This window comes from Carassius auratus, unplaced genomic scaffold (assembly GCF_003368295.1).
Source record: "Carassius auratus strain Wakin unplaced genomic scaffold, ASM336829v1 scaf_tig00215630, whole genome shotgun sequence".
NCBI lineage: Eukaryota > Metazoa > Chordata > Actinopteri > Cypriniformes > Cyprinidae > Carassius > Carassius auratus.
In genome coordinates this window covers 659,345-686,735 of record NW_020528171.1, presented here as the reverse complement: position 1 = coordinate 686,735, position 27,391 = coordinate 659,345, and the positions used below count along the sequence as shown (strand labels likewise).

The following is a 27,391-nucleotide window of genomic DNA, read 5'->3' as shown; positions in this document are numbered from 1 at the left end:
TATTATCAATGGTGAACACAGTTGTGCTGCACAATATTTTTTGTGGAAACTGTGATACATTTTATTTCTCAGGATTCACAGATGAACAGAATGTTCAAAAAGTTCAAAATCTTCCGTAACATGTCTTTATTGTCACTTTTCATTAATTGAATGCATCTTTGATTAATAAAAGTATTGAATTGTGTTTGAGCACATTAATATTGATGAAGGGAAACTCTCCAGCATCATCGAGCAATGCAGCGCTCACAGCTGAAATCCATCATCGCGTGTCACAATCTCTCCTAAAACCAGAGAAATCAGACACCGGCTTAAGAGCTCACCGAGAGATGAAGGCAAAGATAGAGAGACGTCAATTAGTCAAAGATTCAGCGTGATGCAATTACACCGCAGAACTTCAACTGCGAAACACGAACTGCATCTCAAACAGTACGAGTTGAGCTTTTGTGTCTGCTGAGGTTTATTCTGTGAAGTGTTATCAGTCTTCACTTTAATAAGGGTTTCTGTCACACTCGGCGCAGTGATGCTGAATCAAAACACAAGAGATGGACCGTAACCCTTCATGAGGAGGAGGATGGAGAGAGTTCAGTTAACTGAAGAATGAGATTCACAATTTCACACATCAGCATCTGAGAACTGTGGCACACTTAAGGCTCATAAAGTGGTGCACTGGGGTCTTTTATAATATCTCTGCTTTTGCAGTGTTATAGAAGCATTTAAGAGCTTCACATGAAATGGAGAATCAAAAAATGAACATACAAGAGATTGTGCTACAATACGAGTGTGCTGATAAAATCAGTTCATACCAGCACACATACTGCATATTTAATAACACGACAAGTAATAGTAGTCCTTTTAAACCTAGATTTACGCATTTAGCAGACACTTTTATCCAAAGCAACCTAACAGCACATTCAAGCTATACATTTTTTACCAGTATGTTTGTTCCCTGGGAACTGAACCCACAACCTTTTGCATTGCAAACACAATGCTCTACCACTGAGCCACAGAAACAGACCAAAAGTGAAGCAATCAAGCAAGTAAAGTTGTGTTAAACATGTACAGCTCTGTCACAGAGCTCACCATCTCCAGTATCACAACACACCACATGCTGTGAAGGAGGCGTGGCTATGGTGCAATCAATCAGCCAATCACAGCGCAGTGGGCGTTTACTTACGTTTCTGTGACAGGAAACACACCTTAATAATGAATGTGTTTCACAGACGGAAAATTAAGATGGAAATCATTTATAAACACTGGACCTTTTTTGTGCAATTTTTTTTTTTTTCAAACTTAAGCCTTTAAAAATATCTGCATTTCATGGTAGATATTTGATCCAAAAATAATAATTGTCATCATTCACTCTCTCTTATGTTACGTCTCTTAACATGTATGACTCTCTTCTGTGGAACACAGAATATTTTGAGAAATATCTGTACTGTGGAAGTCAACTGGCACCAAAAATTCATTAAGAATTCTATTAAATATTTTTACTTGTGTTTTGCTGAAGAAAAATCTATAAGCTACTTCAGTGTTACAGTGATTTTACCACGTTTAAACAAACCCTCTCCTGACCGCTCTAATAAATCACTTCCTTCAGCTGTTTTGTTTCTCACACACTGTATTTGTTCTTGAAACTCTGTGTCAGTTTCTTCAATATTTGTTTTGTAACTAAACATTGTAGACTGGAATCTGGGTCACATACCGCAGACAGAGATCTGAAACGAACGCTGTTCCAGAAGTCATCCAGAAAACATCCCATCTTTCCCAAACTAACTAGGTCACTAACTACTCGTATTTTCAGATGAGTGCATATGTACAATGTTATCTGAATTAGAATTATTGCAGAACGTTAAGTCACAGAGCCGAGTTAATGCTTCTCTACGGCTGCTGAAAATCAAAGCCAGACTAAATGAAACCGGCTCACCAACTAATATCAAAACATAATATCATATTTAATGTGTAAATGCATTCATGCCAACTCTGAGCAGCATTACACAGTGTGTATACAGACACCTAAAAGCCACTTCAGAAGCGCTTCTGTGCCACCTCTGGAAAAAGAAATTAAAGGACAAATGCAACTATGAAACTAATTTTCATGCGCTCTTCATGACACTGATCTGACGGCACATTCACACACTGAACACATATTAATCACAGGACGGATCATGAGGATTTTCTACTGAACACTGAGGGGAAAACACGTCTGACCCTCCCAAACTATTTCAATTACTGAGGCTAAAATCAACAACGGCTCGAGAGGCTTTTCAATTTCACACTCGGCAAACAGCTGCCGACGGCCCACGGTGAGATTTACCTGCTCAACAACAACACCGCATTCTGTGCTGCTTTTACTCAAACACCGACAGATGCATCGTGGAGCATTTGGGGAAGAAAAGCAGAAGGGAGCTTTTGTTCAGACCCAGTTATTAGGATCAGAGAACGACACGGATAACAGTGACCCGAACACAATTAATATCCTGAGCGTCTGCCTCGCGTAATCAACGCCCATCCCATCATCACACGTGAACAAATGCAGACAAGACAGACATCGTTAGAGCAGCAGAGGACAGATGAAGGTGATTTAAGCAGAATAATCCAGGAAAAAAATAGAAACCCTCGCAGCTGGTGCACAAAGAAATGAGAAGATGAGCAACGACACCCACTAATTATTTCATTAAAGGAATCTTTCTAGTCCTGCACGGATGCGGATTAGTGAAAACACACTAATGTTAAAAAGTTGGTAAGAAGAAATTAATACTTTCATCAAGGATGCATTAAATTGATAAAAAGCGACAGTAAAGACATTTATAATGTTAAAAAAGATAAATACTGTTCTTTTGAACTCTCTATTCATCTGTGAATCCTGAAAAATTAAATGTATCAAGTTTCCCACCAAAATATTGTGCAGCACAATTGTGTTCAACATTGATAATAATCAGAAATGTTTCTTGAGCAGTAAATCATCATATTATTCTGTTTTCTGAAGATCATGTGACACTGAAGACTGGAGGAATGATGCTGAAAATACAGCTTCTCAATAAATTAGAATGTCGAGGTAAACTTCATTTATTTCAGTAATTCAACTCAAATTGTGAAATTCATGTATTAAATTCAACGCACACAGACTGAAGTAGTTTAAGTCTTTGGTTCTTTTAATTGTGATGATTCGGGTTCAAATTTAACAAAAACCCAACAATTCACTCTCAACAAATTAGAATACTTCATAAAACCAATAAAAAAAATGAAATAAAAACATTTAGTGAATTGTTGGGCTTCTGGGAAGTGTGTTCATTTACTGTACATGCACTCAATACTTGGTCGGGGCTCCTTTTGCTTTAATTACTGCCTTAATTTGGGCATGGAGGTGATCAGTTTGTGGCGCTGCTGAAGTGGTCTGGAAGCCCAGGTTTCTTTGACAGTGGTCTTCAGCTCATCTGCATTGTTTGGTCTTTGTTTCTCATCTTCATCTTGACAATAGCCCATAGATTATCTCTGAGGTTCAGGTCTGGTGAGTTCACTGGTCAGTAAAGCACTCCAACACTATGGTCATTTAAACAACTCTTGGTGCTTTTGGCAGTGTGGTCAGGTGACAAATCCTGCTGGAGAATGAAATCAGCATCTACAGAAAGCTGCTCAGCAGAAGGAAGCATGAAGTGCTCCAAGATTTCTTGGTAAACGGGTGCGTGACTTTGGATTTCAGAAAACACATTGGACCAACACCAGCAGATGACATTGGAAATGATCACCAAATCATCACAGACTGTGGAAACTTAACACTGGACTTCAAGAAACATGAACAATGAGCTTCTCCACCCTTCCTCCAGACTATAGGACCTTGGTTTCCAAATGAAATACAAAACTTGTTCTCATCTGAAAAGAGGACTTTGGTCCACTGGGAAACAGTCCAGTTCTTCCTCTCCTTAGCCCAGGTAAGACGTCTCTGACGTCTGTGGTTCAGCAGATTCCTCAGCACATCTGTGTGTGGTGGCTCTTGATGCCTTGACCCCAGCATCAGTCCATTCCTTGTGAAGTTCACTCATATTCTTGAATCAGTTTTGCTTGACAATCCTCATAAGGCTGCGGTTCTCACGGTTGGTTGTGAATCTTTTTCTTCCACACTTTTTCCTTCCAGTCAACTTTCTGTTAACATGCTTGGATACAGCACTCTGTGAACAGCCAGCTCATTGGCAATACATGTTTGTGACTTACACTCCTTGTGAAGGGTGTCAATGATTGTCAGAGACCATTCTGAAGCCTCTGAAAACTTTGCAGGTGTTCTGAGTTGTTTAGCTGATTGGCATCATATTCTAATTTGTTGAGATATAGTGAATTGGTGGGTTTTTGCTAAATGTGAGCCAAAATCATCTCAATTAAAAGAACCACACACTGAATTTACTTAATACATGAGTTTCATAATTTGAGTTAAATTACTGAAAAAATGAACTTTCCCTCAACATTCTAATCTATTGAGAAGCACCTGTACAGCTTTGATCACAATAATACATTAGTTTAACAGATATTCACACAGAAAACAGCTGTTTTAAATTGCTGAAGCATCATGAAATATTGTGTGTGTGTGTGTGTCAGAGTGATGTTGTGGGAATGAATGTTTGTGTGTGGAAACCTTTGAGTCTCAGCCAACACATATAGACTCTGATCGAGCGACTCCACCGGGACCAGAACACACACACACACACACACACACACACACACACACTGATCCAACACAACCCACAATCTGCTGCTCAAACAGACGGGCTGTGAGCTGACAGCACGAGGAAAGCTGATGATGTTCTTGTGTGATTGTATTTGTGTGTCGACGGCTGACAGTAACACGCTCCTCAGAGAAACCGACGGGAACGGGAGGAGATCAGAGACTTTCTTTGTTTTTCTCTTTCTTTTGTCAGAGACTGACACGACACACTCTCAACTGACTCACAACACACATATCAATCCCTCATCTACAAACACACACACACACACGCAGAGAGAGAGCGGAAACCTCATAGATTAACAAAAACCTCTGAGCCACAGAGAGAATAATTAAAGAAGCTCAAACCAATAAATAAACGATTTGAGCATCAAATACAATGTGATTCGCTTTAAAAGTGTATAAAATGGAAATTGGCTTTGTAATGATGTTTTGTGAGAGGAACAAAACTAAACCTACCTCGATATTTGTCTGCTGCTGGAAGATTATCAGCTAATAACTCATATTTACACCTGATCCTCACCAAAACATCACATGACTTCTGCAGACTCTAAATCACACGGACGACTGTTAAGATGCTTCATAGTCACCATAAAACACAAAAGCAGCACATCTTCTGAACTGTTATGTAAGTGAAATGCATTTTTTAGTTTTCACTAAAAGTCCACATATTGAAGGAACATCAATTTGGAGGTTTTTAATAATCTGAAGAACCCTTTTAAACTATAAACAACTTTTTTCAATGGAAATATTTAGTGAATGTTATATTCTCTTCGCTGAACTATCAATAACAATAAAGATTTAAGGTTTTAAGGGTAAAAAATGTATAAAATGAATATATGCATTGATGAATCTTTCGATAAAATCAGTAACATTAATTTACAAAACAGATGTGAACTTTAATTTCATCAACAAATTCTGGACAAATATCACAGTTTCCACAGAAATATTGAGCAGCACAACTGTGTTCAACACTGATAATAATCAGAAATGTTTCTTGAGCAGTAAACCACAGAAATAAATTACACTTTAACAGAGATTCACATAAAAAAAAGGTTTTAGATTCTAATAATATTTCACTGGTTTTTGATAAAATAAACAGCTTTAGTGATTTCTTAATTAACAAACTTGAATGGTACTTTTATGCATTTTAGATTTTAAAAAGTGTGAACATTCTTTTGAATATTTTATTTAATATTCTTATGTAGCCTTAAGTATTGCTTTAATGTAGAGGTAAGCCTGTGCCATTTGCCATCAGGGTCTTGCATCACATTTTCTGTCACAACATACTAAAAGATTCATGTTCATTCAGCGCTTGACTTCAGTTTGTGCTCATCACTGAACTGCAGTAATTATAATGCGGTCTGGGGCAGATTGTTCTCATTCATCATAAATCATGCGTGTGTTTTATATATATTTTTTTCTAACAATCTCATGCAACACAACATGAATCTAAATTTGAACGGTCACAGAAACCGATCATGAGCAGTCTGTCTCTCTCAACAGCTCCTTCATTCTCTCCTCGTTCCACTGTGTTAAAATCATAACTCTCTTATAAGTGCAGATATTGCATGCAACGAAATTAATTATGAATCTCTGCACTGGCGTGAATCTGAGCGTTATGAGCTGTCGACTTCCAGCCGGTTTGAACGCCATCATGCCAGTGTCTAATTAAAACGCTATCGGTGCACAGCAGAGCTCTGTAATTATAGCAGTAAATTGAAATTCAAATTGAATCGGGAGCTTTTATTGTAAACATCTGTAAAACTCAATATTACTTAGTTGAGGTAGCAGGACTTTTTCAGAGCTGGAAGCTGATATATGTCATGACTAGACTGACTGAACCAGCGGAACAAGTGCATACTTCCTCTGGAGAATCATTAAATCAGAAAGTACCATTTCTAACTGAGTGCATTAAAAATTCAAATGCAACTGTATTTTATTCACCCATCAATGGCTATTTTCAAGTCAAAATCAATGCATTTTAAAAGAAACAAATTGACAACCAACTTACATCACTAACAATTTAGTGGCAAAAAAAAAAAAAAAAAAGTTGTTCTTTTCTGTGATGCATTATTTTGGTACTTACTTTGGGCATGAAGTGGCGACCAGCATCAGCTCTGATCTGAGGGATCTTCTCAATTCTAGCGTAAGTGAGAACTTCATCCTCTGACAGCTCATTAAGATTTCATCTGATGGGGGGCATCGTTACCTGACTTCAACGAAACGTTCACCCTAAAATCAGACTCATGAGATGACTCCTCACCGTTCTGACAGACATCAGTGAACCGAATCAACACTGATTGCACATAAGACAATTACAGTCTGATTAACTACCCACGATAACCAAAACTCTGCTGATTCACTGACAGCAGTAAAGCAGTTCAGTCACTTTATTAGGAGTGTGAATGATGAAATGCTACAGCACATGGGAAATGAATGAAACTCCTTTGAACTTCAGAAAAATCTAAGCAAATTCAGTTTCATCTAAATGGAAAACTGGAGACAAGGCTAGGCAGGAGACAAGATATTTACTATGTAATTTAAATGGCAACTAAATTTGTGTAAATATTGCAATGGTTTAAATGCTTGTAAAATTTCAGAAAGACGGTTTCACATCCTTCTCATCTCACAACCCGCAAGTATACAAGCATCAGAGATGTTTGAACATAGTCTTGAGTTTAAATTTCAAGAGCAAAAACACTGATCGAGTTAAGAATTTCAGTCCATTTACATGAATCACTTCTGAATGCTGCATTTCAATGAATCGATTCAAAACAATCAGATGATTCATCTTCCAAAAATGTTCAGTGTAATCATGTGTGCCATTTAACATGCTTCAACATGTTTCAGTAAAAATATATATACAGTAGAGGTCAATATTGCTATGCATTGTTCAGTTCATGTATTAAATATCATTCTTGTGTTCATTTAGTGAAAAACAGTATCTTGATTATTTGAACTAAAGTTTCTTCTGCCACCATTTACCGTTTGGTTGGAAAGACCGTGCTAAAGAACTATCTCAGAGCAAATGCATAAATATTGGAGGTGATTATATATTTAATTTATCGTTAAATTCACTTTTTTAGGTCTGAGAAATTAATGACTTTGTGACAGATTTTTCCAATGATGAAGATCCAGTGGAAATTATTCGATCACAGCAGAGTTTTGGAATAAGGTCACTAAAGTCTACATAAATCAATGTGCATTGAGAGTCCTTTACAGACAAATCAGCTGTGCAGATGAGAAACAAATTCAGTAAAATAATTTCACTGATCTGCCACCGTTACAGCATGTCACTAAAGGCCAGAAACATTAAACATTTTAAGGGAGGTGCTTGTACAAAATGCAAAGTGGAAGACAGAGATGTAAAACTACGTAGGTAAAAGAATTAAATTTCACTTAATACTTCAAAAATAAATAACTTTTTGCCATCTTCACAGTATAGTTACATCATCTCTCATGCATGATTTCCAGAGACAAACATCAGCTCTAATCCAAACCCTAGTGAGCGACCTCACGGTCTACATAGGGAGCTTCAATAAACCTTCATTAGAGATTGAAATGAACTGAAACAAACTCCACAACGGTCAGGTAACAGCTCAACATCCTAATGGACAAAAATACATGAATCTAAGGAATCTTTTCAAAAACTCTCCTCTGCAGACACAAATACAGATTTGATGATCGCATGTTAATGAATTCCAATCATTCAGAAATAGGGTGCACATGTACGTTCATTCACAATTAGCATAATCTCGCCCATGAATTACACCTATGTGAATGACATGTACACTATACTATGTTCTGGTAATCAGGTTTTCATAAAACTCCATCATAGTTGTATTCCTCCACAATTTCTTGAGAAGATATAAAGCTTCAAATGTTGTCTAGCTGGTCAGCTCACTGGGTTTAGGGTTAGGGTTCATGTTTCTTTTTCTACCATCATTATACTACAAACACAGAAGATCCAAGAACAAAACCCACAGAAGATCCTCAACCATCCCCAACACTCAGTGTGTGTGTGTGTGTCATGGTTTGGGCTTGAGATGTGTCCTTAGATTTTTATTTTATAAACTCAGACAGCAGCTCTAATGATCTGTGGGCGGCTGCTAAAACCCTAACATTTCTGCATAAGAACGAAGCAAAAGACACTGTTTGAGAACCAGAGCCGAATTAACCATCTGGGTTTGACATCACAGCTACAGCACTCTGAAGTTGCCAAATTACCTTTGACTGCCAAACCCGCTGCCATTTTGGTTTTTACACAAATATCAGAGCTTTCATAATTTGCCAGTTCCCTGCAAAAAAGTCCATCTGGTGCATCAGAATACGCCTATTTCTCTACTATAAAACAGCATCTGAGTAGTATGTTCAAATTCGTAAAATAGCAGGCAAAAGGTATCTGACCTACTACTAGCGCACAGCTTACAATCCCATGAGTAGTTTTGAATGGCAGTATAGCGACGCAGCTGATGCCAACATTCATTCTACAGACAATGATGTAAGAACATAATGCAAGTAGATATTCCTCATCAAATGTAGTATTTAAACACTACCAGATTTCAGATGCACTTCTTGTCTTGTTCAGTATTTTGACTTGTTTCCCAGTACAAGCTTCGAAACATCCTTGGGAAAAAATCAGAACAATTTAAATTTTGTTTATGTTTTAAACAAAACAATTTGCCAACAATTTTCTCTGAAAAACAAGTCTTATCCTCCACAGTCTCTCATTTCAGGGAAGATTAGATGCTTTTAGGAGAAAATGGTTTTCTCAACCACAGCACCCATAATTGCAATCATTTCGACATGACCTGAACGCAGCATTGTATGGGATCTTTCTGCATTGAACACGTCACATGCTACACACCCAGCTTCACCTAAAGATCGCTACACTCTCAGGCTGGTGACATTGTTAGTCTGTTTTTGATATGATTGAATGAGTTTAAGTTCCTCATGTTCCAGAATATTCTATGCTACTCCGTGACTACTGCATCTCCTCTGAAGCATCCAGTGTAATAGCCTGTAGAGGAAAATAGACTGTGTTGCTGTGGTCAGTAGCACAACAGGAGACAGATGTGTGTCATTCGAGATAAACATGGAGACGAGTTCACAGAAGAGACCACACAGTGTCCGATACCTGGACCAAAACGCACATTTCATCTGTTCTTACGACAGCCAGAACCCACAGTCTGGCTGCACGTCTTGGTGCCTAAGGGGGATGCATCCCTCTCAGATTCCTCAGTTGTTGCTTCAGTCCAGGGATCGAATCCATAAAGGCACCTCCCATCTTTATTCCGGACCGCTAGGCTCCCCAGTGCTAAACTCCCCGTGCTGTTGCACCTCTTGGCCAGAGGCAGTGCCAGCGAATCAGGCGGGTGCAGACAGGTCAGAGAGTAGCTACTCAGATTATCCGATAACTGCTCAGGATTACCAGCCTGACTGGGTCCTCCAGCCCTAACCCCGGATCCAGTGTCCTCATCGGAGGGGTCTTGTCGGATCCTGTTAGGATATGTGCAGTCACTGTATCTGCTCCGATTCCTCTGGTGCCCCCTGGTGGCCTGGAGGTTGAACAGAGTCTGTGGTGTACAAGGTCTCTGGGTGAGTTCTGGAGGAGGAATATGTGTTCTGCAGATCAGGGGTAGTGTAGAGACGCCCTCCTCCAGCATGGTCTCCAGGCTGCTCACCGAACTGCCAGTGGCCAGCAAGGAGTTCCTGTGGGACGTCTGCAGCAAAGAAAAGACAAGAGAGTCAGGAGAGAAACAAACCTGGATCTGGACATGAGAGTGTTTGGTGACCCAGATCTGCAACTGCAGATTTTCTGTCTGTGTGCACATGGAAATCAGGTGCTTAGAAGGTGCTTAGTTGATAGTAAACTTTTGAGGAAGAACTTGTCACTTGATTTGACAGCATTTTCAAGTGCAGTAGCCTCAAAGCTCCAAAAGACATTCTAGTAGTTTGAACCAGTTAGTAGCAGGTAAACAAGATGTCCAAAACCCCTGTGGTCTAAAGGTGGCCTCCCATCAAGTTCCACTGGGGGAAAAGAGGTCCATGGTCAATTGCCTATAGTGTATAGATGATTAAATCACTGCTCACATTGAAGTCACTTTCAAACAGAGTTCTGTTGATTAGTGTGGCGAATCTGGATGACCAACTTGAACATAAACAAACCTTTTCTAAACTCCCAATTGCATGGAGTCCTTTTGGAATAACTGGATTTCACTTGCAACAAATTTACCAAGCAATGGTAAATATGACTGCATCTTAAGTGGATGATTGTTGGCCAGAATAAGCTGCAAACTGGACCTCACCTCATGCCTGAAGTCAAAGTCTGTCTACTCAAGACCCCTTCATCATTTTATTGTTTCCTAGACACTGGACTCTAAGTCCTGATTGAGTTTGAATGGTTATCTGTCATGTTTTTTACCTGAGAGCCCTTGACCCTGCTATTGGCCCCTGGGGACCTGAGAGAAGCCCATGAGGTCGGAGAGGCGTGTCTGGAGCCCGGCTGGGCCGCTCCGATGGCTGGGCTGCCCTGTGGAATCACAGCGGTGGTAGGGTGGAAAAACTCAGCCGGGAGATGAAAGAGAGGTGAAGACGTCTGACCGTCTCCTCCACTGCCATCTGCCACAAACAAAACATCAGCCTATTTCAGTGGAACACAACAGGTGTTTTTACACCACAGCTTCCCTTCTGAGAATTTCATTTATATGTGTAAAACTAAATATGTTATCAAGACAAACTTGATTTGATTTGGGAAAGCCTAACTAGAAGGTTTTAGAAGCTCAAACTTTAAGGGGCCTAACATACACCCGGTGCAATGTGATGCAAGGTGCAGCGCAAGTGTGTTTGCTAGTTTCAGTCCGGCACTGTTTGCATTTTCCAGTCCAACACCACGTTGTTTAATTAACAAATGCATTTGCACCCATTTGTCCGCCCATGGGCGTACTGGTCTAATAAAGAGGTGTGTTCAGGCAAATTGCTATTTTAAGGAGCTGAAAATAGACTGTGCCATAGACCAGCTCAAACCTGGTCTAAAGTCAATGGCGCAATATGTTTTTATTATTTAAAGAAAGCGTTGGTAGAAAATGTGCCACTGGGCGGGTCCACACTGCGTGTTGACTTTGTCTATTACGCACAGGGATGCACATCTCACAAACATGCCAAATATTAAAAACAAAAGGATTACAGTGTAAAATAATATTATTGTGTAGGCTACATAAATATAAAAATGTAATGATGGATAGACATATCATGCACTGTAAAAAATAAGTGTAATTTTAACTGTAAAATTTTGTAAAAACGCTACGGAAAAAAACTGATAATAGGTTAACAGTAAGTTCCCGTACTATATACAGGGAAAAACTGTAAAAGATCTAACAAAGCATTTAATGTAAATTTACAGTAAAATTCTGTTAATTATACAGCTTTTAGAAGTAAAAAAAGAACAAATCAATGTATAATTTACAGTCTAAAACTGTAAACTGATATTCCCAGAATTCCCTGCGTGACACTCCACGTTTGAAAGTATTTTGTTTAAATAATCATGTTTTTAAATAGTTCTTGTTATCAGTTATGTACATTTGAGCTTTATGTTACATCTTCTGTTGCTTAATGAAAGTTTTTTGCATTATTTAAGTATCACGTGTGTTACCATGATGGTGTTTTGTGTTTCCATAAATGTGCACCTTCTATATGTTAATATATACTTCTGCTTGTGGTGAAGCTACTTGTGATGAGCTTTGATACTTCATGTGGCTTTCTCTTATACAGTACCATCTTTATGATCATAACAAAGAACATAACAACTTGCTATGTGCTCTTGAAGTGTAAGAACACATCTGGGGTAAACAACCCTTCAGAACACACAGATGGTGTCAGACCTCCGCCGTGAGCTGGAGACTGGAGCTGATGACCCGTCTCACACCGCACATCCCGTCTGTCTCGCTCAGGACTGCAGGCCTTGCTCGGAGGATGAAAGCTTCTGCACACAACCACGTCTGTGCTGAGGTCAGTGCTGCCCTGCTCCACCTGTACAGACACACAGCGGTTCATGTGCGCCTCATCACACACATCACACTGTCTCTACAGCAGTGTGACGCAGCATATTACAACTAAATCTGAATTGAGAACTGAAGTAGAGGAGAGGATTATCAATGAATGTTCCAGATCCCCACACAACGCATGATATAATGATGACGTATAGAAATATCTCTCATAAATCTCAGAGACTATTAGGATGATAAGTTTAGTCTATCCCCATTTATTTCATGTGGACAAAGGGCAGCATGAACATAAGATACCCATTCACCAAAACAAAAAAACATACCCAAAAAACAGGATTTTCCTGGCACACATAATACATTTAAGAGGCTTTTATTTTAACATGGTTATAAACAACAGATAAAATGAAACTCCCCTCAGGTCTTTTCTAAAACGCATAGGGGAGTCTCTTTTTATCTTTAGTTTATAGGCATGTAAAAATAAAGACTTAAATTCATTAAATGTGTCACAGAAAGTCTTTTTTTTGTTTTTGTTTTTTGGCTATAACAAAGTTTTTTTTTTCTCCACAGAGTGCATTATAACAATTGTTTTTCACCGCTGTAGTGCTCTCTAGCTACATTTTTAAATAATTAATTTATAACAGTATACACAAAAAAAAAATGACATGATATATGACATATGAAAAGTGTTCTACATCCATATAGAGTGGTGGAACAATGATAAAACCCGGAAGCGAGTTAGAATTTCAATGTGTTTTTTTGAATGGGATTTTGTTACACACCACTAATAATTTTTTTTTACTGTTATGTTTCTGAAAAATGGCGATTGCTAACTGAGGCTAAATGAGACTACATGGCGCCATCTGAGACATATAACGTCATCACGCCAAACAGTTTATCAATTTACAGTAGTTTCCAGTAGTGGTATAATTTGTAATAACCAATTAATATGCATTTTTTCACGCATTTTATATTGTTGGTCGACAATGTTTTTTTGTTTTGCCCAGAAATGCACCACAAGTCTCCAGATGGAGGATGCTGATTTTATCACTATCCTACTGATGTGGAAACTCTGGGTTCATAAGGTAACCATTATAATTATTCCATGTTAACACCACATGTACTGGAATAGTCACAGTGAAAGTGAAACTTTGACGATGCATAGTGCTTAGAGCCACGTTAGATTAAAAGCTTATGGCCACATGAAGCTGTTATGGAGCACATTGATTGAGGATTTTCTAAAGGCAAGGATAAAATAAGATTTTGTGTAATTTACCCACCCTAACAAAGCTGAAACATGGTACTTTATTCACTAAAATAAGTTCAATCTTACATTATCCAAAAAGTAGCTCGCTCCGATGTTACTTAATAAATTAAATGCACTATAATTTAATTGCAAAGTTTGTGGAGATACATTTTTACATTTGACTTCTTGGTTTGTTAAATAAAAGCCTTTGAGATTGTGTTGACAAACTTGTTTATAGTGCATTATTTTCAAGGTGTTTATTTATAAAATGTAGCACAGCTGTTAAAAGAAATGTACATACAATGTATGGTGCAACCTCATGCCCTTACTGCTGATCTCTTTAAGTTCAAATAACTTGAAAGTAGTATGTATTTGTAGGTTTACTACAGAAAAACTCAATGCATTTAAAAGTCTAACTGACCAAGTTGATTTTACTTTAAAAGGTTTAAACGTCAAGCTACGCCCATGGTGAGTGCAGGATGACAGATGATTTTCTTGATGCTTTTTGAAGTGTTGAGTGCAAGTCAAGTATGATCTTGTGCTTCCCCACAAGAGTCTGTCAGCAGAAGCACCAGAGACACAGATAGAGCGAGAAGATCCTGCTGAGACGATCCCAAAGGAGCTCCAAACATCCACCCAGAGCTTTATCCACTTATCAGTTAATTAAGCATGTCAATAATGATTAATCAGAGCAGAGCAGGGTGACTGTCACACAGCTCTGGGAGCTGGAGCGTCTTTACACACACACACACACACACACACCTTACAGTCTCTGTCCAGCAGCTGGTATTCGCTCTGCTCGTCCAGGCTGATGTCATCAGTCAGCGCTGGTGAGGAGGATTTATCTGACATCAGCTCCGACATCAGAGACGTTTGCTCGACCTCTGCCAGCCGGATCTACAAAACACACACCATGACCACAGGAAGCTGTCAAAACACTGATGCATGCAGGGATCTGAACATTCATGCACATGACCTGCTGCGCGCACACACACACACACACAAGCACAGTATGATCCATCACAGACAGGGTTTCAAATGCAGCTTCTTTTCTCATCACTGCTCTTAAAATCAGCCTGAAGGAGATCTCACACTGTATGCATTAATTACACCATGTTTCAGATGCTGTTTCCATGTTCATTTCATTTAGAATTAGTCTGTCATACATGATGATGTTTGTGTTAGGTATCCTCACCTCTCCTGATCGGCTCCTGCCGTCTCGTCTGATAGCTGGAGAGCAGTAATGGTGGAACACAGATCCGGAGAGATTATCAATCATCTGCATTTCTCCATCCAGCGAGTCCTTCATCAGCAGAGAGACGCTCTCCAGCCACTGGTTCTCCTGACACACATTTGTATTTGCTTCAGTGAATTGCTGTGAATTTTTCAGCAGCTAGAAAACTGATTCAAGGTTAAATTAGAGTGGCGTCTTGTTTTCATCCACACTGCATGTTGTTCATGATCAGAGTGTCTTAACTCTGAGTGTCCAGCAGTGTGAACGCCGACCGCGAGCAGCAATAAATCACTGTCAGTGTGAACCAGACATCAGTGTGAGATTCACTGCTCATCACATGTGGACAGATTGTTTTGTGTTTCAGCTGCGAGTTCATTTCCTCTTATGACTCACAATGTGTCTCCATTAACACACACACACACACACACGCGCACATAATACACGATCACTGCGGGCTATCAGAAGTCACGAAGGAAATTTACAATAACTCAGTGTAATGATTCATGAAAGATTTATGACTGCTGTCCCGCTTAAAAAACAAAACCTTTACAGTGAGATTACAGGGGAATATTATCATTTCAATATACAGTAGATACTGTTCATGAATACACCTGCTCTAATGACACTTCATTTACAGTGCAGTAAATCACACTAGACAAATGAAGCACTTCATCGGATATGATTTATATGTTCATCTGCTGCAGTGAATCTCAGTCTTAAAATTTGAGCTCAGTTTTAGTGTCCGTTCACACCATGATAGATTACTATAACCATAAACAGAGTCCAGCATTTAAAGCAGCTGACGACAAAACTACAGCACAATTATGAAATAAATGAGTTATCATCTGCCAATATTGTTATCATTATAGTTATCATTTTTAGACTTAACATTATTGTTAAAGTTATTATTATCGGTATAGTTATCAATAATAGTTATCATTACAGTTATAGTTGTCATTATAGCTAAGATTATAGTTAAAGTTATTGCTATTATAGTTATCGGTTCTTGCTATCTTTATATGTTTATAGTTATCATTGTTATGGTTATAGTTAAAGTTAGTAAAAAAGTTAGTAAAGTTAATGCTATAATTAAAGTTATTAGTCATAGTTTATCATTAGACTTATACATAACATTGTTAAAGTTATCGTTATTGTTGTTGTTAAAGTTATCGGTTATAGTTATCATTATAGCTAACCTTATAATTATAGTTATTACGATACTTATAGGTAACATTATAGTTACTATTATAGATAAAGTTTTCTTTATTACAGTCATCATAATAGTTATCGGTCACAATATCGGTTTCAAGTTATAATTATAGTTATTAGTTATAATTTATCATTAGACCTATAATTAACAGTGTTAAAGTTACTTTTGTTGTTAAAGTTATCGGTTATAGTTATCATTATAGTTATCATAGCTAACATTATAATTATAGATGTCATTTTACTTATAGGTAACATTATAGTTACAATTATAGTTAAAGTTTTCTTTATTATAGTCATCATAATAGTTATCGTTCACAGTATCGGTTAAAGTTATAATTATCGTTATTAGTTATAATTTTTCATTAGACCTATACTTAACATTGTTTAAGTTATTGTTGTTGTTAAAATTATCGGTTATAGTTATCATGATAGTTATAAGCTAACATTATAATTATAGTCATTGTTACAGATATCATTATAGTTGTTGCTATAGTTAATGTTGTCTTTATTATAGTTATCATAATAGTTATATCGGTTACAGTATCAATTATTATGATTTCATTATTTATTAATCATAGATACTGATTAAATTATTGGTTATAGTAATCATGACAGTTAATGTTATAGTAACTGTAACATCAACATTATAAACCAATCACAACGCGGTGTGCAAATTTGATGACATCACAACTGCTATTCAGTTCCATTCTAAGTCAGTGGGAGTTTCAAACTTGAATTGGTTTAAATCTCAAAAATCTATTGTTTATGTTTTCAGACTGACTTCAGTCAAATGTTTTGATTGTTTATTTACAGTAAATGACACTGGCTGTGATGTCTTCTGTGTCCTGTGTTCAGTATGTCAGCGAGGTCGAGCCGCACCTGTGCCGGTGAGCAGAGTTTCCTCTGGTTCTGCGTGTCCTGTGTGTTTCTGGACGGTGTCATTCCGCTCTGGCTGGTGCTGGCGTGTGTGTGAACCGCAGCCATCGCCTCCTGCCTGTTCCCGCAGCCTCCTGCCGGTCTCTTGCCCACATCGGTCCCGGTTGGGCGCTCCGGACGCCCCAAACAGCACAGGCCGCCCTGCGCCAGCTCCATCTCAATCTCTGCGTCCATCTCTGCATCCTCCTGCGCCTCTTTATTGGAGTCGTCCAGGTGCTTCATCAGCACGGCCACCACCACGTTAATCAGGACGAACTGAGCCGTCAGAACGAAGCTGACGAAGTACATGGGCGAGATGATCTGCAGACTGGAGTTACACGAGTAGCTGTCGCCCGGCGGACACTCGCGCAGCGTGTCCTGTGAGCACAAACACACTAATGACTATCCACTTCTGTCATTTCCTTCACACCGGCTAAAATAGAAACACGAAATCAGCTAAATATCTCTCATGCATCACGGCTGCTGGTCGAACTGCCACTGCTGAGGAAAAGAGTGTCACGTCTGCTTTAAACATGCTGCTGTTTCACAAATGTGTCCCTGGAGCACAGAAGCAGGTTTATTTGTAGCAACTGACAACGATACATTGTATGGGCCAAAATGATTGATTTTTCTTTTATGCCAAAAATCATTAAGATATTTAGTAAAGATCATGTTCCATGAAAATATTTTGTTAATTTCCTTCCATAAATATATCAAAACATGATTTTTGATTAGTAATACGCATGACTAAGAACTTAATTTGGACAATTTAAAGATGTTTAAAGATGTCTCAATGTTTACATTTTTTTGCACCCTCAGATTCCAGATTTTCAAATAGTTCAAATAAATCGGCCAAATATTGTCCTATTCTAACAAACCTTACATCAATGGAAAGATTATTTATTCAGCTTTTAGAATATGTATAATTCTCAGTTTTAAAATATTGTCTGTTTTTGCTTAAGGCGAGACACTACAGGAAATAATAGTTTTTCATGAGATGTTGTTCTATTTTGCTTTCAGACTAGTGGAAAGGAAACATACAAGAGTTTAATGTGATGTACTCTGTATTTTTTGCATCAAGATTTCAGTTTCAATCCATATCTTTAAAAAGTTTTTTCTCTTACAGTACATACACCAAACTTTGCAGTTTTATTCCTATCTGTATTCTGAAGGCTTTTACTGATAATACATCAGTCACCTTATACATATTTCACGTTTTATTCCCAAAACATGGTGAAAATGTGTTTTTTCATAAATGTCTGATTTATGGGGTGATAAAAAGAGAAATTCTAAATCCCCTCTGGAAGAAAACAAAATCTAACAAACATTCTGAACCTGTCTCTATCCAATGCTCAGATTTCTGCTCTGAAAAAAATCAATGCATATTTATTCACTTAACCTAATCACCTAGGGAATGTATTATGATATAAATTACTTTATACACCTTATATACCTTATACATTACCTTAATTCAGCATAATGTAGCTTAATGATTAATCAACACAATCTTTACAGCCATTTATCAAGCAGCACATCAATTGCTCACCTATTATTTTTTTTTAAATCCAGAAATCTAGTTGGATGTGACTGACTCAACACACAAAGGAAGAAGAAAAACAACACTGTATTCCGGCTGAATGCAGCTGATTAATGTGGTTTATAGCTATAGTTTAAGTGACACCCGCATGAGCTCTACCTTCATGATGCCATTCCAGTTATCTCCTGTAGAAACCTGGAAAAGAGTGAGGAACGCCATGCCGAAGTTTTCAAACGTGGCGTGACGGCTCATGCCTTCACACGGGTAATCAACATTACACACTGAAACACAGACACACGGAGAGACACATTCAGAATTAACTCATGAAGTAATCACGTCTTATCTGAAGTGTCTTCTGCTCACCAAGGCTGCATTTATTTGGTCAAAAATACTGAAATATTATTACAAATTAAATAAACTGTTTTCTGTGTGAATCTGTGTTAAAGTGTAATGTATTTCTGTGATGCTCCGCTGTATTTTCAGCATCATTCCTCCAGTCTTCAGTGTCACATGATCTTCAGAAATCAGAATAATATGATGATTTACTGCTCAAGAAACATTTCTGATTATTATCAGTGTTTAACACAGTTGTGCTGTGTGATATTTTTATGGAAACCATCATGCAATAATTTTTTTATGATTCACAGATGAATAAAAAAGATCAAAGGAACAGCATTTATTTGAAATGAGATCTTCTGTAACATTAGAAATGTCTTTACTGTTCTTCCACTTTTGATGTCACAGTTTAAGAGAGAAATGCATATGCAAACAGATCATTATGTGCTTTATGACTGAAGTGATTTCTCTCACCCAGTTCTCCAAACAACTCGACTCCGAGCGCGGCGTAGATGAAGAACAACAGAACGAAGAGCAAACCCAGATTCCCCACCTGAACGAAACACACACACACACACACACACACACATCAGCAGTGTTTGTGTAGCCGTCGTGCCATGCTGAGCTCATCTCAAACACTAAAACAGCCGTCAACACTGAGAATGAAAGTCATTTAATTCCCAGAATGAGGTTTGTGCTGGTCATGCACTCACAGCTGCTTCATTGCTTACATTCAAGGTTAATTCGTTTCCATTAGCCGCGCTGGAAGCCCATCTGAGCCGGCGAGAGCTTGAGAAAACAAACGCTTATTCACGTTATTCCTCACATACGTGTGACTCAAATGCACACAGCGGTTTTATATAAATCCTGATCTTAAATCACATAAATTAAGCTACTATTGACACATTTACAGGACTGAAGTGTGATCAGTGGCACAGTTAATCCAGCGAAAGGAGGTTTGTAGATCGACGCCATCTGTTTAATGTGTTTATGAGTGTGAAATGAGTGACTGAAGAGCTGCGCACAGCCGTGTTGAACACTCGATGACTCTTGAAACGATGTGATGAGAGCACGTCTAACGCTTCATTCACACGCCAGACACTTCTCATGAGTCTCTACAACTTTACTCTCATCAGGATCTGCTGGATTTTATACGGAGATGTCTAAGGCTCTAAATGACTGACAATCAAAACTGTTTCACACTCAATCTCCTCATGTCTCGGATTGATAGTTTAGAGGTTATTCTTTTGAGAGAGAGAGAGAGTGTGTGTGTGTGTGTGTGTGTGTGTGAGAGAGAGAGAAAGAGAGAGAGAGAGAGAGAGTGTATGTGTGTGTGTGTGAGAGAGAGAGAAAGAGAGAGAGAGAGAGAGAGTGTATGTGTGTGTGTGTGTGTGTGTGTGTGTGAGAGAGAGAGAGAAAGAGAGAGAGAGAGAGAGTGTGTGTGTGTGTGTGTGAGAGAGAGAGAGAAAGAGAGAGAGACAGAGAGTGTGTGTGTGTGTGTGTGAGAGAGAGAAAGAGAGAGAAAGAGAGAGAGAGTGAGTGTGTGTGTGCGTGTGTGTGTGTGTGTGTGTGTGTGTGTGTGTGTGTGTGTACCTGTGGTAACGCCTGCACCACAGTATCGAGCAGCGCTCTCATTCCTGTCGCCATCTTCAACAGCTTCAGGACTGTGAAATAGAGACAAAATCCCACAGAACGACACTGGGTCATTTATTCAGCTCATGCCCTTTCTTCACTGAAAAAAACTGGTGTAGGATTTCCACTCAGAAAGTTCTGGTATATTTAGTAACACATAAAGCCTTACTATATAATGCATTCAAAAGTATTTTAATGCATTAATTACTACTTGTCATGTACCTTATTATGCACTGAATGATTTCATGAATAATTACAAGCACAGGTATAATATATTAAACAATGTATCTAATAATATATTAAGGAATCTGCATATTTAGCTTTGGATAGAATTATTCATGAAAAGATGTAATGCATTACAACATATTTTATGAATACCTTTGTAATACATTATACATAAAGGCTTTGAGCGTTACCATCAATTTCACAAATAACTACGGCGGGTAACACATTGAATTAAATGGGAATTTTTGAGTAGAAAGAATGATAGTATTTTCTTATAAAATATATTACAATATTTATTTATTTATTTTCCATTTAGTTTTCAGTGTAATTATTATTTTTTTTTTCAAAATATTTTAATTATTAGTTTCTTGAAACAAAACAACAAATGTCCAGCATATTAGTCCAGAAAAGGGGTTTATGTTATAAATTATTAAAAGAGCATCTGAATGAAAATAAAGCATAAATTTAAAGTACACGATTCACTTGATGATTCAGTATTAACCTCCTCAGTCAATTACTTCTTCTCAATCCAAATTGCATTTAATACTAAAGCTACAGAGGTTTTCCTTCTTATACATTTTTAAGTGCACAAATGATTTTATAATGGATTTTTATCTCTGAATTCCCGCGGTGTGTATAATGCGGTGTTGATGCTCACCGCGGGCGATGCGCAGGACCCTCATGATGCGGATGATTGTGGGATTGATGGGGAGCGAAGCGTTTATTTCAATCTCCTCCAGAGTGATTCCCATCACAGACAGCAGAACGATGGCCAGATCCAGCTGATTCCATCTGAGGAGACAGAAACATCTGAAGATCTGGAGATGCTCTGGAAGCGCGGCTGTGTGTTCCTTCAGACGCTGCTCACCTGTCTTTAAAGAAGCGTCTGAAGCCGAACGCGATGAGCTTCAGCACGGCCTCCACCACAAACGTGGAGCTGAAGAAGTAGTTGCAGTATTTCAGCGCCGTCTCCAACGACTGAGAGAAACCAGAGAGAAGAAACTGGACACAGACCTTTACTCCAGATTTACTGTCATTAACAGCTGTATTTCTGATCGCTCTGATTACAGTAGACGCTCCTCAGAGCTGCTGGACTCTGAATAAACCACCAGCAGACAAACACAAGGGCCACGAGCCTCATTCATGAAACACCAGAAATCAGCCACAAAGCCATTCTGATGTACATCTCTGCATTCAGGAAAGTGTTTGTACTGTACTTCCCAGACATTAGTTGGTACAAAACTAGTTTACACCTGCTGGCGAGCACAAGAAAATGGTGTTAAACATCTGAGCGCTTTGTGTTCTTTTAGGAAAACTGATGGATCTATATGAATTCACTTCAGCTGTATAACAAAAGAGTTTAGCATTAACAAAACATTTCAAGGTTATGTATGTAGAATGTTTTGTTGTTGTTGTTGTTGTTGATGATGATGATTATTATTATTATTATTATAATAAGCACAAACACATTATTAACTAAATGAGAAAAATACATTTAACAAAACTGACTGAAAACAGCAACAATGCAGGGTTAAATAGAACTATAATTAAAACAAATAAATACAAACATTACCTGAAACAAACTAAACATTAACTTAAAATGTACTAAAATAACTAAAACTAGAAATGAAATAAAAGTTAATAAAAATTAATTTAATTTTAATTAATTAAAAAAATAAAAAAATAAATTAAATTAAATTAATTAAATTAATTTTTTTCAATTACAAATTACAAAAACAGAACGAAATTGCTTAAAAACTTTCGAATTTAATTGAAACATGATATATAAAAATAAAAACGGATTCAAAATTTTAATAAAAACTATAATAAAAATAATTCCTGAATATGTAATGCTTATTGTGAATTAGTGTACACATGCATCCTATGTATGAATAAGTAATGAGGAGTTGATTAACATACACACTTAACTAGGAAATCTAAGGTTTATGCTGCATTTTAATCATATTCTATATTTAATTATATCACATGGAATTTAAATAGATATTGTAACTCAAAGTGATGATGTTACTGACAACTACCTTGTTTTCAGCTGCCTATTCCTAATATTAACCTTAAAATGATGAAAGAGTTCTCAATATTATTAATTCTTCGTTTTCTTTAGGTCACGTGCCAAAATCCTTCAAGCTGACTGTTATTAAGCCTCTTACAAAGAAACCACAACTAGATCCTAGTGAACTGGCCAATTATTGGCTCATTTTGAATCTTCCATTTATGTCCAAAAAAAATTCAATTTAGACATAATATAAAAAGATATGTCTGCTCAGTTGTGCTCTTTCCTGCAGAAAATTTCACCATAGCACAGAAACTGCACTTGTTAAAATTACAAATGACCTGATTCTTGCGTCAGATCAAGGCTGCATCTCATTTCTAGTTTTACTTGATCTTAGTGCTGCGTTCGACACCATAGATCATGACATACTCATAGATCGATTACAAAACTATACAGGTATTCAAGGGCAGGCTCTAAGATGGTTTAGATCCTACCTGTCCGATCGCTACCATTTTGTTTATTTAAATGGGGAGACATCTCATTTATCACCAGTAAAATATGGAGTGCCACAAGGCTCTATCGTAGGTCCTCTGCCATTTTCAATATACATGTTGCCCCTTGGTAATATTATTAGAAAATATGGGATTAGTTTCCATTGTTCTGCTGATAATACTCATCTATATATCTCAACGAGACCAGATGAAACTTCTCAATTATCTAAGCTAACAGAGTGTGTTAAAAATGTAAAAGATTAGATGACTAATAATTTTCTCCTATTAAATTCAGATAAGACAGAGATATTACTTACTGGACCAAAAACAGTACATAGAATCTCTTAGTATGTATACACTATTACTTCCTCTACAGTCGTTTGGGTGTTATATTAGACAGCAACTTTTGATTTTGTTTTGAAAATCTGTTTCACATTTTACAAAAACTGCATTTTTCCATCTTAGAAACATTGCCAAGCTACGAAACATGTTATCTGTTTCTGATGCAGAAAAGCTAGTTCATGCATTCATGACCTCTAGACTGGACTATTGTAATGCACTTCTAGGTGGTTGTCCTGCTTCGTCAATAAACAAGCTACAGGTCGTCCAAAATGCAGCAGCTAGAGTCCTTACCAGGTCAAGAAAATATGATCATATTATATTTAAAGTCTCTAAACTGGTTACCTATTGAGTTCTGTGTCAGTTACAAAATATTATTCACTTATAAGGCCTTAAATAGTTTAGCTCCTGCGTTCTTAACTAGTTTTCTACCACACTACAATCCACCACGCTCCCTACGGTCACAAAACTCTGGACTTTACTTTAAAAAACTATAATAGTATTTCCAATAAATCAAAGGAAGTGTGCAGGCAGCTGATTGGCAGCGGGTCATGTGACGGTGCTGCTCACCTGTGGTTGGTTGTAGTGCTCCAGGCTCATGGTGACCACATTGATGCAGATGATGAGGGTGATGAAGAGGTCCAGGTAATGACTGGTGCAGAACGAGTGAATCATCAGCCGAATCCGACCGTACGAGGAGTAATACGGCAGCCGCTGGGCCTCTGAACACAAACACAACATTTCTTAATATTTACATCATCATTTCTTTCCCCTGCATTGGTTTTTACTGTGTGCTGATGCTTTGACAGAAACCACACGCTGATATTCACTGACAGATGGACTGAGTGATGGATGGATGTAAATGAAAGAGGAAGTGGGCGGCCGTGAGATGATGGATGGAAGGAGGAAGAGGAAACAATGGGTTCAGCAGTGATGAATGTGGCCCAGGATCTCAGGAGAAGAAGAAAAGAAGTAGAACGAGGAGAAACATTAGAGAGAAACGAGTGAGAGCAGCAGACGACACGGGAAGATGAATAATAATAACAGACGAGAGCAAAAGAGATGAAGATAAATGAAGAAGAAGAGGAGCAACCGAGAGCAGCAGGACGACGGAGATGGATTGAGCTGAGAATAGATGAGAAACTAATAAGACGCTCAAACTCCTTCATATGCAGACTCTTACTGCGCCTCCTCTTCTCCATGCGCTTCAGCCGCTTCTCCTCCCTCCGCCGCGCTTCCTCCACCTCCTGATGCTGACGGCACTTGTGGAAGTTCTCCACCACCACACCCACAAACATGTTCAAGACGAAGAAGCTGACGATCAGCAGGAAGGAGATGAAGTACAGCAGCATCCAGGGGTTGTTATTGATGACGGGCTGAACACAGACACACCATCAGAGAGTTAAAACACTCTCAGCGCTGACTAACTGAACGAATACTGATGAACGAATGAACCGATGAACTGTAATAATATAGAGAAGAAATGTCTGAAGGTACACTACAGATTTGTGAATGAAATTAATAATTTTATTCATCAAGAATGCATTCAACTGATCAAAAGAGACGGTAAAAAAATGTCTAATTGTTGCAGAAGATTTCAAATAAATGCTTTCTATTATAAAAAATAACATGTATCAGTTTCCACAGAAATATTGTGCAGCACAACTGTGTTCAACATTGATAATAATCAGAAATGTTTCTTGAGCAGTAAATCATCATATTATTCTGATTTCTGAAGATCATGTGACACTGAAGACTGGAGGAATGATGCTGAAAATACAGCGGAGCATCACAGAAATAAATTATACTTTAACACAGATTCACACAGGAAACAGATGTTTTAAATTGTAATAATGTTTCACTATTTTACTGTAACTGTCATCAGATAAATGCATTCTTGGTGATCAGAAGAGACTTCTTTCTTTCTTTCTTTCTTTTTTATGTGTGTGTGTGTGTGTGTGTGTGTGTGTTACCTGCTGGTCAATCCCGGCAGCGTCTAGTCCGTGGTACATGATATTTACCCATCCATCTTTAGACGCCAACACAAACAGTGACATCAGAGCCTGAAATGGAGAATCACCAAACACACACACACACAGCAGATCATCAGCTGCAGGAAGTCAAGATCACATTCATTTCCTCCGCTGGACTGAACTGATAGAACAGATTTCTAAAGCTAATGAGAAAACACTTTCATAACATTATTTTGCCTATAATGTTCAGATCTGGCTGCTTTGGATCATGACTTAAACCTCTTCACTGAACAATATTTTGTAATGATTATGGAGGAAATGAATGGCAAAACAAAGGCATCCACTCAGTGTTCAGTTCATCAGCAGAAGGAGTCTGACCCTCACCTGTCCCAGGTTGTCAAAGTTGTACTTGTGATGAACCCAGCGGTAATTGGCAGACAGACAGTCGGATTTATTGGTGATGTTCTTCACATCCAAACCCACACAGTAATAGAACTTCCCTTTGAAGAGCTGTTGAGTCACACACACACACACACACACACATCAGCGTCTGACGGAGCAGGACTCGAGATCACTGTCGACTGAGCGTGACATGAACCTGAACTCCCAGGATGCCGAAGATGATGAAGAAAGCGCAGCAGATGAGGACGATGTTTCCGATGGGCTTCAGCGACGTGATCAGAGTCTCCACCACCAGCTTCAGACCCGGAGCTCGACTGATCACCCTGAGAACCGGGAAGAACAGAACCAGACCTCAGAGAGTTTTAGTGACTTTTAAAACAGCATGTCTTTAAAAAAATTGCCTTCCTGAAGCTCAAGCAGTAGAAAATGGTATTACCAATGTCGAGATCCAATGTCCAGTTTTTCTGGCAACTCAAATTGGGGTCAAATTGAACATAATCAGAGTTAAAGGTCATGATTCTGACTAATAATTAATGAGCACAGTATGACCCTGCAGTCTGTTCATCTCTGAAGGACTGGTTGGTGAAAGAAAGCCCTGATGAAGCTGGTATAGGTACATGTGTCTACCTCACATAACTAATAATCACCTGAGCGGGCGTAATGTTCTCAGCAGTCTGAGCACCCTCAGCACGCCCAGGATCTTCGCTCCGCCCGCCATCGACACCACGATGTCAATCAGAGACACAAAGACCAGAAACCCATCCAGAACGTTCCAGCTGCTGCGCAGATACGCCCGATCGCCCAGATACAGACCCTTCGAGACCACCTGAGACGGACCGCATCAGTCAGGACAGAGACTAAAGGGTTAATTATACCGATTAAACACAAACATGCAGAAAACAAACCATGTAAAGCCTGACATATCAAATAAAACACTTTTTTTAATGGAATAGTTTAATATTTACGCAAATTATTGTGTTTTCAACAGGCTTTTATGGCTAATATATTCTGATACGGTGCAATTATGGATGCTAATATTTATATGACAGAAATCTAATGTAAATCAATGAGATCTTTATAAAAGTACAGCAGATATTGACATAAAATGCTATAAATATCTGTCACCA

At 38.2% G+C, this 27,391-nt stretch overlaps 1 protein-coding gene across 2 annotated transcripts in view; it reads right to left on the bottom strand.

The window, feature by feature from the left end:
* Positions 1-5,941: 5,941 nt before the first annotated feature.
* Positions 5,942-27,391, bottom strand: part of cacna1ib (calcium voltage-gated channel subunit alpha1 Ib) — a 45,143-nt gene continuing 23,693 nt past the window's right edge. For both annotated transcript variants that reach the window (XM_026260772.1, XM_026260774.1), the window contains 17 exons: positions 26,912-27,090; positions 26,461-26,587; positions 26,247-26,372; positions 25,863-25,952; positions 25,073-25,265; positions 24,460-24,611; positions 21,917-22,026; positions 21,707-21,840; positions 20,785-20,855; positions 19,666-19,744; positions 19,015-19,136; positions 17,283-17,696; positions 15,156-15,302; positions 14,723-14,857; positions 12,595-12,742; positions 11,139-11,335; positions 5,942-10,437 (listed from right to left, as the gene is read on the bottom strand). In XM_026260772.1, the coding sequence (XP_026116557.1) occupies positions 9,871-10,437; positions 11,139-11,335; positions 12,595-12,742; positions 14,723-14,857; positions 15,156-15,302; positions 17,283-17,696; positions 19,015-19,136; positions 19,666-19,744; positions 20,785-20,855; positions 21,707-21,840; positions 21,917-22,026; positions 24,460-24,611; positions 25,073-25,265; positions 25,863-25,952; positions 26,247-26,372; positions 26,461-26,587; positions 26,912-27,090 (2,991 nt within the window). In that variant the 3' untranslated portion in view covers positions 5,942-9,870. The remainder of the gene's footprint in view (positions 10,438-11,138; positions 11,336-12,594; positions 12,743-14,722; positions 14,858-15,155; positions 15,303-17,282; positions 17,697-19,014; positions 19,137-19,665; positions 19,745-20,784; positions 20,856-21,706; positions 21,841-21,916; positions 22,027-24,459; positions 24,612-25,072; positions 25,266-25,862; positions 25,953-26,246; positions 26,373-26,460; positions 26,588-26,911; positions 27,091-27,391) is intronic.